Here is a 12,407-nt window from a genome sequence, read left to right as displayed (position 1 = left end):
ACTTCTTTAATCATCTTAATTTTTAGGTATTAAAATTTTTTTATCTTTCAACTGTAGAAAATTTAACTGAACTATAATGATCAGTCCAGATGTAAAAATTAAAACAGAACATGAAGACCTGTAGGGGGCTCAGGTTGCAGTAATAGTCTTGAATTATTTTAGGAGGAAGATCTTGGAGGACGTCCTCCTTCATCCTCCTCAAGAGGAACGGCAACACCTGCCGATGTAAGGCTTCCATCGCTAAAACACCTGACGAGGACAAAACCATTAGGATCACCCCACAAATTTTTATTTCAGACATTCGTTGTGTGACAAGACGAGATGAGATACCTGCTTCCTGTTCTCGGGAGGAGCTCTTGGCGTCTCTGCTAGCTAGAATTGGTTTACCGTAGCGCGCAGCAAACTGCCGTTCTGTTCCGAGGAATCCCGGCATGAGGAAGTCAAACAAGGACCAGAGCTCCAGGACATTGTTCTGGGAGAACACAAGAAAACCAAACATTTTCATGCCTGATTGAGCTTTTATGAGAATTAAATTAAATCTCCAGAGAGGTCTCACCTGAATGGGGGTTCCTGATAAGATGATACGAAAGTTAGCAGCTAACTGTTTAATGGCTTTGGAAAGTTTGGTTTTCCCGTTTTTGATTATATGACCCTCGTCAAGGATACAGTAATTAAATTTGATATTTCTGTAAAATGACAACAAAAAAAAATCACTGAGGACAAAAAGTGAACTAGCATGATGGAAAGGTTAAGAGCAAGACTCACCTGAAAAAGTCGATGTCGTTGCGTACGACATCATAGGAAGCTACGATGAGGTTGTGTTTTTTAACCTGAAGCTGCAACCTGCAGAGTGAGACGTCACAGAAATCCTCTCAAACAGTGCTCAGCATAAATGAGTACACCCCTTTAAAAAGTACAAATGTAATCAGCAGCTCAATGAACAAAAGAACAGTTTCCAGAATGTTCACAAGGCTGGATTTTATTGAAAACGTGTTTAACTCTATTAATGTTAATAATATAACTTGGATCACTAAATCTTCATTCAGTTAGCTCAGTAAAAGTGGTTGAAGCAAAAATGGATACACCCCACAAGAAAAACTACTACATCTAATACTTTGTTAGCCTGACCAGCCTGGGAACCCTTCTTTACGAACAGTTTCTGATTGGTTATTTTTGAGCTGGCTAGTCCCGCCCCTCATGTGCCTCTCTGCCTGTGAGTAACCAGAATAGTTCTCTGTCTAGAGGATGAGTCTGGCAGGCCACGCTAGTATTTCATATGACCACCATGGTTTCCAAGGACAGTGCCAAGTCTTGGCGACATATTGCATCGTCTATCTGTTTCCATTCTTCAAGAAGAACCTCTTTTAGAGCCTGGATGCTGGATGGAGAGTGACACTCTACTTGTTGCTTCAGAATTCCCAAAAGGTGTTGGATTGGGTTCAGATCAGGAAACATAGATAAAAGCGAGTAAATCCACTAACTAACTGTTATGTTTATCCAAATTCCATTTTCATTTATTTTTCAATTTCTAGAGATTTTTTAATTTTTACACATTTTATGACTGATTTAAGTTAATTATTTCAATTTTCCAATACTAATCTCTAATTCCTTCTGTGGTACATTCACATATAGGTTTGATTACCAGCAACACTGATTAACTTCTTGCGTTTCTTCCTCATTTTTATATTATTCTTTTAAAGATACTTTCCAATATATATAAATTTGCATTATTTTGTTTGCCACTGATTACTTTATCACATAACTTTTATGATTTTCCTTCAATTTTAACTTTTGCGAGTTATGAGCTACTGATTATTCTCCACTACCATGAATAAAGCCATGAAAAATACACCGATGAACTTCTGGAATGATGCGAGTAAAAAAGCTGTTGGGTCACATGTAAGCTTCATATTTATGAAATTGCACCTCTGCAGTACTTTTATTTAGAAAATTATGGCTCTGTAAGATGGTCGCACTTCAGTTTTCTTAAATGTTTGGATCACTTTTGCTACAGTATTCTGACTGATGTGTAAAGCTTTGCTGATCTTATTGTAGCACTCACCTGTTTATGAAAATAAATGATTTCCTTTCTCAAGGAGACTAGAGCTCGCCCCGTGATCAGAAGGTTACAGATTCGAGCCCTGCTCAGTCTGTCACTGCTGTTGTGTCCTTGGGCAAGACACGTAACCCACCTTGGCTGCTGGTGGTCGGAGGGACAGGTGGCGCATGTGCTCGGAAGCCTCACCTCTGTCAGCGCGCCCCAGTCCAGCTGTAGCTACACCAGGCCCCCACAATGTTGCTTAAAAATATAAGCAATCCCAGAAGTACCAAAAATTGCAGTTCCACCCTCATCCACTAGGGGCTGGTGTCAGAAGCGAGCAAATCCTCAATGATGTTAAAAATACCAATTTCACAGCAGAAATAAACATGTTTACAGCCTGGTACCAGAACATGTTTTTGGTTTAAATGATCTAGTTTACACTCATGACAACTCTGAGGGGGGTGAATTTTTTTCTCACTCTTCTGTTTAAGTGTATTAAAAGCCTAAAATTCTGTATAATTAATGAGCATCAGACCCACGTGACCACAGAGCTAGCTCTGTGGAAAGGCCTCAGTAGAGCCTCGGTCTGGCCTGGAAACTGTTCCAGGATTTTGAGTCTCTGTGTTTGTGACTTGCTGTGGCATTAATTGCACTAATAGAGCGTCCAAGGAGTCACCACTTCATTTTTTTCGGTAAGTAAAATTATATTTATGTATTTTAGGTCACTGTCGAGCTGAGCTTAGATTTTAACATGTACTGTTTAACCATGAAATTTAAATGTAATAGGGTAAAACCCAGTGCATTTAACATAATGCTGCACTTTAGAAAATGGGTTGAAATATAACATGTTGGTGGAGCTGGGTTCCCACTATCGGCTTGTGGAGCTCTCGGGAGACCGATGTTTTCCACCCGGTTCTCCCCTCCCCGCAGCTTGGCGCATCTCTGTCTGATCGCGGCTTCTGTCTGCTGCGCGGACTGCCGGCTTGTGGAGCTCTCGGGAGACCTCTGTGTTCCACCCGGTTTTACCCAGCGGTCAGCCCGGCGTATCTCTGACTCAGAAGCTCTGGTGTTGTGCACAGTTAACTCCGGTTGTAGCTAGGTTGCTATCTCCGTTAGCTTAGCTCCCACCTCCGCGTTAGCTTTGGGTTAGCTTGTAGCTAGTTCGACCGGGTGTCGTCATTTGATCCCAGCCTCAGCCCCACCCTCAGCTCCACCTCTCTTCCACCTCTAGTGTGTGTGAATGACTGCTTGTGTTGTGAAGCACCTTGAGGGATTGTAGAACCCTAAGAAGGTGCTATACACATACAGGCCATCTGTGGTTGAAAGCTGTTAATTTGAATTTTCTAGTCTTAAGAGTGGCTTTTCTCCCAAGACTATAATTAGGGTGTTCTCATTTATGCTGAGCACTGTACTAGATCAGTTTCAGAGCTTAAACACAAAAACTGTGACTAGTGCTCACCGCATCCGTTCCGTTGGCGGCCCAGTGTAGTGCAGCGGGTTCAGGAACTCGTTGCTGCAGAACTTTGCCACTTCGTCGACCCAATGTCCCGTTAGGGTGGGAGGACACACCACCAGAGAGGGCAGTGGGCTGCAGTCAGGAGCCTTTGTCTTGGCATATTCCTGCACTCTAAAGAGGACACTCGGTTAGCAGAGACTATCAAAATAAAAGGAGGAACATTTTAGAGATTAAATGGAAACATTTAAGGGATTATTCTGCCCGTTTGAAGCGGGTAAAGTCAAACATAAGAATAATACCGGTTACAGGTTTATTTGTTCTCATATGATATTACTGTAATTGTTTAAAAGATATACCATTACATTTGTATATCATCTTACTGCCACATATTGCCTAATTTTCGTGAGGAAAATTTAACATCCAGCTCTCCTGAACTTCTTCACATTATCCATCTATCAGCAGTAAAGAGTTACAGCTACATGTCACAAATGTCATACAGGAACTTTCAATTATAATTCATGTAAATGATTTAAATTCCATCTAGGGGTGGGCAATATCATGTCATACATAATATTTTCAGTTATTTCCTGCCAAGAGAAAAAATCTGTCATGTTAAGCTAACTTCATTGATGTAGTTGCATCCATTAAACAGAGGATTATGTTCATGTGGGTCATCAGCATTAAGTTATAGAAGTTATCAAAGAAAACATGGCTGGAATCAGTTTTACCTGTAATCTGTGTGTGCGCTGCTGTGTAATTTCCCCCCTGTGGGTCTAAAAAAATTTACTTTGTTCCATCATATGTAATTCATATCAGCAGTAGAAAAAAAGTTTGAGGAGTTTTGGCCCTTCCAGGCTTTCGTACCATTTCGTACCTGGTTATGGAGGAGGGCTTCCTCACAAACAGGAAAAACACACTGGTGAAGTGGTGAATTAAAACATTAAGATTCGTAATGTTTTCATTCACTGCGTCATCAACTAATGTAGGAGAGGGAACGTGTGAGTGAGCCACCACGGTAGGAAGCCCAGCTTGCTGTGAGCGTGAGTAGCAATCTGTGGCTGATGAGTGAAAACAAAAGAGAAACATTCGGGACTGAAGCTCTGTCAACGGCTGGCGACGCGGCTGCATTTCTAAATAAAGCATGTCATTTTGGCGGCGTGCACAGCTGCAGCTTACGGTTCTGGAGGAACCGGGCATGCCCGTCCCATCAACAGCAGGTGGAGCTCACCGCTCCGCCCATCTCACAACCAGAGCAGAACAAAGCACATCTGCTTGGATTATACCGATGGGATTATGTGTGTGAATTAATGCCAGTTAAAGTATTACGTAAGTGTTGTTTGTGTGCTTGTTGTTCAGTAGCTAATGCTATGGACGAACTGTATGACATCATTACTGGACTTGAGAATATCAATCCAGAAGCTGCCTTTATTGTGCTGGGAGACTTCAATAGAGCCAACATGAAGAAGGTTCTCCCTAAAGCCGGGCGTACACTGTGCGACTTTTTCACTTTTTTGAGCCGATTTTCCAGTCGTGCGAGAAGCCACGACATCGGGGCGAGTTTTGCGCCGAGCGGTCGTGTAGTGTACAGGGGGTTACGAGAGGCGATTAACACCACGTGACCAGCCGCCGAACAGCAGTCGTGAGGTCGCAGGGACTTCTGGTGTGTTTAATATTTCGCTCGTCCCTCGTGAGGGTATCGTATGGCGTTTAAAGCGTGCATCCTTGTGCGCTCACAGACACAGTTTGCTCCCTCTCAGTGCACAAATGACCTCTCGCCATGTATATTTTCGCTCGCGAGTCCCGTTCACACGCGCGCTGTGGACCCAATGCGCGTGCACGGGTTGTGGCACGGTTCTGACGCGATAGTATCGCACTGTTGAAGCGGCGCTGCGAGCAGCTACGATCCAAAAAAGTATCAGAACCGCTCACGGCGCATGCGCAATCCTGCATCAACGCCGGTCGCTCGCTATTTCCCTAATAACACACGCTGTTCGTTTTTGTTTCTACACGTTTTTTTTACTCACAAAGATTGTCAAGAAAGCGTGTTTGTCGTGTTCATGTCAAATTAAACTGATCACAAAACACAGATTTACTTTATTTATTTCGTTTTCCTAATCCAACCCCCATAAATCCCTGTGTGTCCTCCTGCAGCACTCCCGAAGGACAACAGGCAAAACAAGACAAAAAAGTCTGACGTGTTGAGTAAAAACTGCTATTTTTAGCACATTTTTAGGGCCGACGTGTTGCTACCAGACGTACAGTGTGAGCAGTCAGGTCGCATGCGAGAACTGGGTCGTGCAATGTGAGCACATGACTCGTGAGATCTGCCCTGTGAGGAAGTCGTACAGTTTGAGCTGAAGCTGAACGCTGCGAGTGAAAAAGTCGCACAGTGTACGCCCGGCTTAAGTACTATCAGCACATCTCCTTTCCCACAAGAGGTGATCAAACTTTGGACCATTGTTACACTCCTTTCAAAGAGTGTTACAAACCCCTCCCCCGCCCAGCTTTTGGTAAGGCAGACCACTGTTCCATTCTGCTGCTGCCTGCATACAGACAAAGGCTAAAACAGGAAAAACCAGCTTCCAGGGTTGTTCACAAATGGGACAGCGAGGTTGAGGGGGTCCTGCAGGACTGCTTTGAGACAACTGACTGGCAGATATTTGTGGATGCAGCTGATGGTAACATCAATGAACTCACGGACTCTGTCATTGGATATATTGGGAAGAGCATGGATGAAATCATCACAAAACCACTGTCTGCATATATCCAAATCAGAAACCCTGGGTGAACAAAGACGTTCGCGCCAAGTTAAAAGTGCGGACCTCTGCCTTTAATTCCGGGGATGCTGATGCATATAAAGCAGCCAGGTACGACCTCCGGAAGTCCATAAAAAAGGCCAAGAAGGACTACAGAGACAAAACGGAGTCCAGCTACCACAGCTTCGACACCAGGCGACTGTGGAATGGACTGCGCTGCATCACTGATTACAAGAAGGTCAGCACAGTTGGTGTTCAGCCCACTGCATCTCTCGCAGACGAGCTCAACAACTTTTATGCTCGTTTCGATGAAGATAACAGAGAGCAGATCCTCTACCCTCAGGAGGACAGTGGGGCTGTAACCTTAACTCTGAAAAGAGAGGCTGTGAGATGGACCTTTAAAAAGGTCAATCCTCACAAAGCTCCAGGACCAGCCGGCTACTCAGAGTGTGTGCAGACGAGCTGGCAGAGGTTTTTACCAACATCTTCAACCTCTCCCTGAGGCAGTCGGTGGTCCCCACGGCTCTCAAAGCATCCACCATCATTCCTGTTCCCAAAAAATCAGTGGTCTCCTGTCTGAATGACTACCGTCCTGTGGCGCTGACATCCGTCATCATGAAGTGCCTGGAGCGGCTGGTCAAATGTCACATCTGCTCCTCTCTCCCTGACACACTGGACCCTCTTCAGTTTGCCTATAGGATAAACAGAGCCACAGAGGATGCCATCGCACTAGCAACACATACCACCCTCACTCACCTGGAGAAAGGGAATACATATGCAAGAATGCTCTTCATCGACTACAGCTCGGCATTTAACACCATTATACCCTCAAAACTTGCCACGAAGCTTGTCGACCTTGGGCTGGGAACACCGATCTGCAGATGGATTCTAAACTTCCTTACAAACAGGTCCCAGGTGGTGAGAGTGGGTAAACACACTTCCTCATCACTCATCCTAAGCACAGGTACGCCCCAGGGTTGTGTGCTTAGCCCCCTCCTATATTCCCTGTTCACACACGACTGTGTTGCAAAACATGAGTCCAACATCGTCATCAAGTTTGCGGATGATACGACCATCATAGGCCTCATCACAGGGAATGATGAGACGGCCTATAGAGAGGAAGTGACGGCATTGCACGAGTGGTGCCTGGATAATAACCTGTCTCTCAACATCAGCAAAACCAAAGAAATGATAGTGGACTCCCGGAAACGACCAGTCAGGGAACACCAACCCATCCACATCAACGGTGTCATGGTCGAAAGGGTCAGCAGCTTCAAGTTCCTTGGAGTCAACATCACTGAGGACTTCTCCTGGACCCTCCACACAGATGCTGTTATCAAGAAAGCTCGCCAGCGGCTTTACTTCCTCGGGAGGCTAAGGAAGTTTGGCATGAACACTAGTATCATCTCAAAGTTCTACAGGTGTGCTATTGAGAGCTTGCTGTCGAGCTGCATCACAGTTTGGTATGGAAGCTGCTCTGCCAGCAGCCGTAAATCACTACAGAGGGTGGTGAAAGCAGCAGAGCACATCACTGGCACAAGGCTTCCTGCCATTCAGGACATTTATCTCCAGCGATGCCTCCGGAAAGCACACAGCATCATCAAGGACCACTGCCACCCAGCGCATCAGCTGTTCTCCTCGTTACCATCTGGCAGGCGTTACAGGAGTCTGCCTGCTCGGACTACGAGACTTAAAAACGGTTTCTACCACCAAGCCATACGACACCTCAACCATTACATTTAAACACACACAACACAGGATACAGATGTTACCCTGCAGCACCACAAGTAAAATTTAACCTGCACTGGTTACTTCATTTTAATGTTACTACTCACTTTTTTTAGATATATTTATATTTAGTCATCCATACTTACTTATCTATTTAGTAAGCTTTTACTTTTAGCATGATTCTCTAATATTTTGCTTTTACTGTATTATACCTCGTTCTTTTTTCTATTGTATTATGCTGCTGAGAGGCCGCTGCTCGTCAAACACATTTCATTGCAATGTTGACCCTGTGCTAACTTGCATATGACAAATAAACTAAACTAAACTATATTAATATAATCTGTTTTTATTTTTCATAAGCCCTACGCACTGTGCGTGATGAGTGTTTGGGGAGCGCAGGCGCTGGTTTAGCGTGAGATTGGAGGTGTGGCGTGAGAGCGTGTGAAGAGGGTCAAATGCCTCTTCTCACGCTCAGGGCGTGAGAGTAGGCAGCTCTGCTGCTGTTTCTCACCAGTATCAGCTAATGGAGGGCTCTAGTTTCGTTGTGCCGTTGGTGTCAGCGGACACGGTAGGGTCGGGGAGGGGCATGACGCTTAGCCTGGCAGGTGGCCAAGCAAAGCCTGGCGGGCTGCCAGGCTTATACAGCGCTGGGGGAAACCCTGCATCCCTAGTGAGTTTGCTGATTTGGATGAGAGAAATGAATGATTGTTTTGGACTTGTAGTTATTTTCCAACAGTTCATTCATTACTAATGGACTAAAAAGGGAAATCTTTCTCTCATAGAACCCTCCAAGAATTTTTTCACCACCTCCTGTCAGGACTGATGAGCTAACTGTTAGTCTGAAATTATAAGCGTGTCATGTCAGACCTCCATTTTTCTGAACAGAGGTTACTCAGGAAGGCAATAATCAGGTATAAAGTTTACAAAGAAATAAACTCACAGCAGTAGGATAGTCGTTATTGTCCATGTTTCATGTGATGAAAACATCAAACAATTAAATCACAATAAACGTTACTTCCAACATAGAAGCCACTTCTGCAATGTTGTATCTATGGTAACAGCAGCGAAACTGAATCAAAAACACAAAAAGACCAGGAGATGCTGGGAATCTGTACCGGAGGTAATGATCTCCTGCCAGGATGCAGATGGACTGCAGCGTCTTTCCCAGACCCATGTCATCGCACAGAATCCCGTGAAGCTTGTATTTGTTCAAGAAAGCCAGCCAGTTTACTCCATCCTGCAAGTAATACAAGAATGATTCAAGTGATTAAGGTCATGGCATTTCATCCAAAGGAGAAAGATTAGAGATTTACAATAGAAGTTCATTCAGGTTTTCCTGACTGAAGCAGAAATGTTCCCAGTTCAGGCACACCTGCTGGTATTTCCTTAGCTCTGCTTTAATTGGAACAGGAATCTTATAATTTTCCAACTTTCTGCCATCCAGCAGCTGCTCCAAGAACTGACGCTCCCTTGCTTTCTGCTGAATCAGGTCAGCAGACATCGTGGGGGGGTCTGGAATACCTGCCTGTCAAAAGGAAGAGAACATTTCAAATCTATTTGTTGAGGGAATATTTATATAGAACAAGATGCAAACGTTTGGGCAGCCTTGTTAATCGTCATGATTTTCCTGTTGTTACGATAAAACAAGTCAGTTAAAAATCTCATAGGAGACACACACAGTGATGTTTGAGAAGTGACAGAGTTTATAGGATTTACATGAAGTGTGCAGTAATGGTTTAAACAAAGTAAGGCAGGTGCATTCACCTGGGCACTGCTGTCATTTTATTGATTCCAAACCTTTAAAAGGGCATTATGGAAGTTTGACGGCCAAAACATGTATAGAAATAATACATGTCTTCTTCATACATTCTCCTGTAATGCCCTGGTCCTGTAGAATGAGCCCTGGCATTTTTACTGTGATTGTCTCTTTAGGCCTGTAAAATCAAAAGTAAGATCATGCTCGGGTCGAGCAGGCAGGCTTCCCCCGGGTCTTCCAGAGGCAGCGTAATGCGCAATGACGTCATGCACGTTCACACTCAGGCATATCCCCGCAGCGTTTGTTTACTAGCTATAGCTTAGCGGCAGAGCAAGAGGTGGTTTTGGTAGTAGGGATTCAGCAAAGAAGAAGAGAGCTGCTTGAAGCACCAGCGGAACTCCAGCCCAGACCCCAAACAAGACAAAGAAACCAAGAAGAGTGTTTTCCAGCGCAGGAAAACGAGTAAAACTTGAGTGTGATCGCAGAAGGCAACGAACGAGGATAAATATCGGTCCGGCATTTGAGAAGTGGAAAATGCTGAGAGAGTCCCTCAGTATGAAAACAGACCTGCAGCTGGCATCATTTTTGCTTGAAAGGTAAGAGATTATTACTAAACACATGTGGGGAAAGGGCTGTGGATGCTTTCAAAGTAAGCTGGGGGGTTTCTGTATATCATAACATTTATAGGCAGCTTGTCTAGCGTCTACACATCAGAGTACCTATTTCCAGCCGCACCAGCAAAAAAAAAAGGGTTTTCTACACACCCGCACCCAAATACAAGCTGCTGCGCAGCAGCCAAATGCAGGTCTCTAGCACACAGCGCATGTTTGGCCATAACACGAGATAATTAGACAGACGCTACACGGAAGTTTTTCGTTGTTGTTTTAATTCAACAAAACGAATTTTAAACAGTGATAACCTTACCATACATCAGAGGCATAACAGAAAAAATAAGAGCAACAATGAAAAAACACAACATAAACACACCAACGAAACCATACACAACAGTTAGAAACAAACTAGTACAGCCAAAAGACAAGATACCAGCTGGACTTAAATGTGGAGTCATTTACGAAATCCCATGCAAACTTTGCAATAAAACATACAAAGGAGAAACCGGACGCCAACTCAACACACGAACAATAGAACATAGAAAGGAGTGCGAGAAAGAGGCAAGTAGAAAACACACAAGAGCACAAGAGCAGCAAAAGAAGAAGCAGAAAGCACAATAAAGAAGTCAGCCATAACAGATCACTGCACAAGAGAAAACCATATAATGGACTGGGACAACACAAGGATCATAAACACCGAACAACAAAAATACATAAGACGGATTAAAGAAGCAATCGAGATAAGGATGAGCGACCATGAACGGGGACGATGGAGTTTACACGTTGGACCGCACATGGGACTGCATCGTCGGAAAGGGGAGAGCGAGCAGCAGAGGGCGACAACGTCCTCTGCTGCTCGCGGATAAACGGAGAAGGAAGCCCGAGGAAGTTTGCAGCCGCAGACGAAACGTAGCGAAAAAACAGGTAACGAAACCGTTTGTGTTTTAAAAAGAACGGCAGCATGGAATTAGAACCACGACACAGCATGAACACACCTAAGAAATTATTACCTCCGTCGAAGTCATGCCGGCAAACTGACTCAGCTGTTGTTTTTGTTCAGGAGCGTGCACATGCAGCACGCGCACCTCGTGCACGAGCCTACTATTGAAGCTGCAGTTACACCTTTGGCCTGAGGGGGCAATCGCGAGCATAAAATTTCAAAACTCCGTAAAGTCCCTTTAAGAACTAATTATTGGAACTCAAAATGGGTGTGGTAAGCTCAGTGACCCTTGACCTCCATACACAGGTGAATCCAGTTATGATTTAAGGTGGCCATTTTCAAGTTTCCCTCTTCTTTGAATAGAGTCTCCAGAGCAGCTACACGGGGTCTCAAACAACTCTCACATGAGCTGAAAACAAAGATTGTTCACCATCACGGTTTAGGGAAGGGTACAGAAAGCTGTCTCAGAGATCTCAGATGTCTGGTTCCACAGTTAGGAACATACTGAGGAAATGGAAGACCACAGGCACAGTTCAAGTTAAGGCTCCAAGTGGCAGACCAAGGAACATCTGGGTGTTACATGCCAGTCAGGCAGGGTATGCGTTTCTCCCTTTGTTTTTCCTCTCTCTCCCTTCTCCCTGTCCCTTTTTTACACAGGGTGCAGAGACTAGGTGCGGAGGCCCTGAATTGGCTGATTACTTTCCCCTTGGAACAATTGTGGAGCAGCGCAGAGGATAAAAGGAGGCTTCCCTGAAGAGCAGAGACTCTTCCTCCCACATGCTGCTGCTTGATTAACCCACCTGTGTTCTGGAGCTGCTTTTGTTTAAAGATTTGGTGGAGGGAGACTGTGGACAAGGTAAGCTGGGGGATCCCTGTACATCTCATCACGTAGTGGAAACTTGTTAAAAACACTAGATAAGGAGGAGGGTGCCCCCCAACAACTATTCAGCGCACTTTACACAAAGACAAGCGTTATGTGAGTGTGATGCAGAGGAAGCCTTTTCTACGCCCACAGCACAAACAGAACAGCTTGAGGTTTGCTAAAGCACATCTGGACAAGCCAGCTTCATTCTGGAATTAGGTGCTGTGAACTGCTGAAACTAGAGTTATTTGGGCAGA

The 12,407-nt window shown here is 44.5% G+C and overlaps 1 protein-coding gene across 1 annotated transcript in view; it reads right to left on the bottom strand.

Moving 5' to 3' along the window:
• btaf1 (BTAF1 RNA polymerase II, B-TFIID transcription factor-associated) overlaps positions 1-12,407 on the bottom strand; it is a 122,178-nt gene that overhangs the window by 18,191 nt on the left and 91,580 nt on the right. Inside the window, exons 26-32 of the mRNA XM_054738604.2 lie at positions 9,354-9,506; positions 9,097-9,218; positions 3,501-3,668; positions 766-843; positions 557-686; positions 331-472; positions 119-249 (exon numbers count right to left, since the gene is read on the bottom strand). Coding sequence (XP_054594579.2) covers positions 119-249; positions 331-472; positions 557-686; positions 766-843; positions 3,501-3,668; positions 9,097-9,218; positions 9,354-9,506 — 924 coding nt within the window. The remainder of the gene's footprint in view (positions 1-118; positions 250-330; positions 473-556; positions 687-765; positions 844-3,500; positions 3,669-9,096; positions 9,219-9,353; positions 9,507-12,407) is intronic.

Source organism: Nothobranchius furzeri, chromosome 12, assembly GCF_043380555.1.
Source record: "Nothobranchius furzeri strain GRZ-AD chromosome 12, NfurGRZ-RIMD1, whole genome shotgun sequence".
Classification (NCBI taxonomy): Eukaryota; Metazoa; Chordata; class Actinopteri; order Cyprinodontiformes; family Nothobranchiidae; genus Nothobranchius; species Nothobranchius furzeri.
The sequence above is the reverse complement of the archived record's forward strand: the minus strand, read 5'-3'. Positions and strand labels throughout refer to the sequence as shown.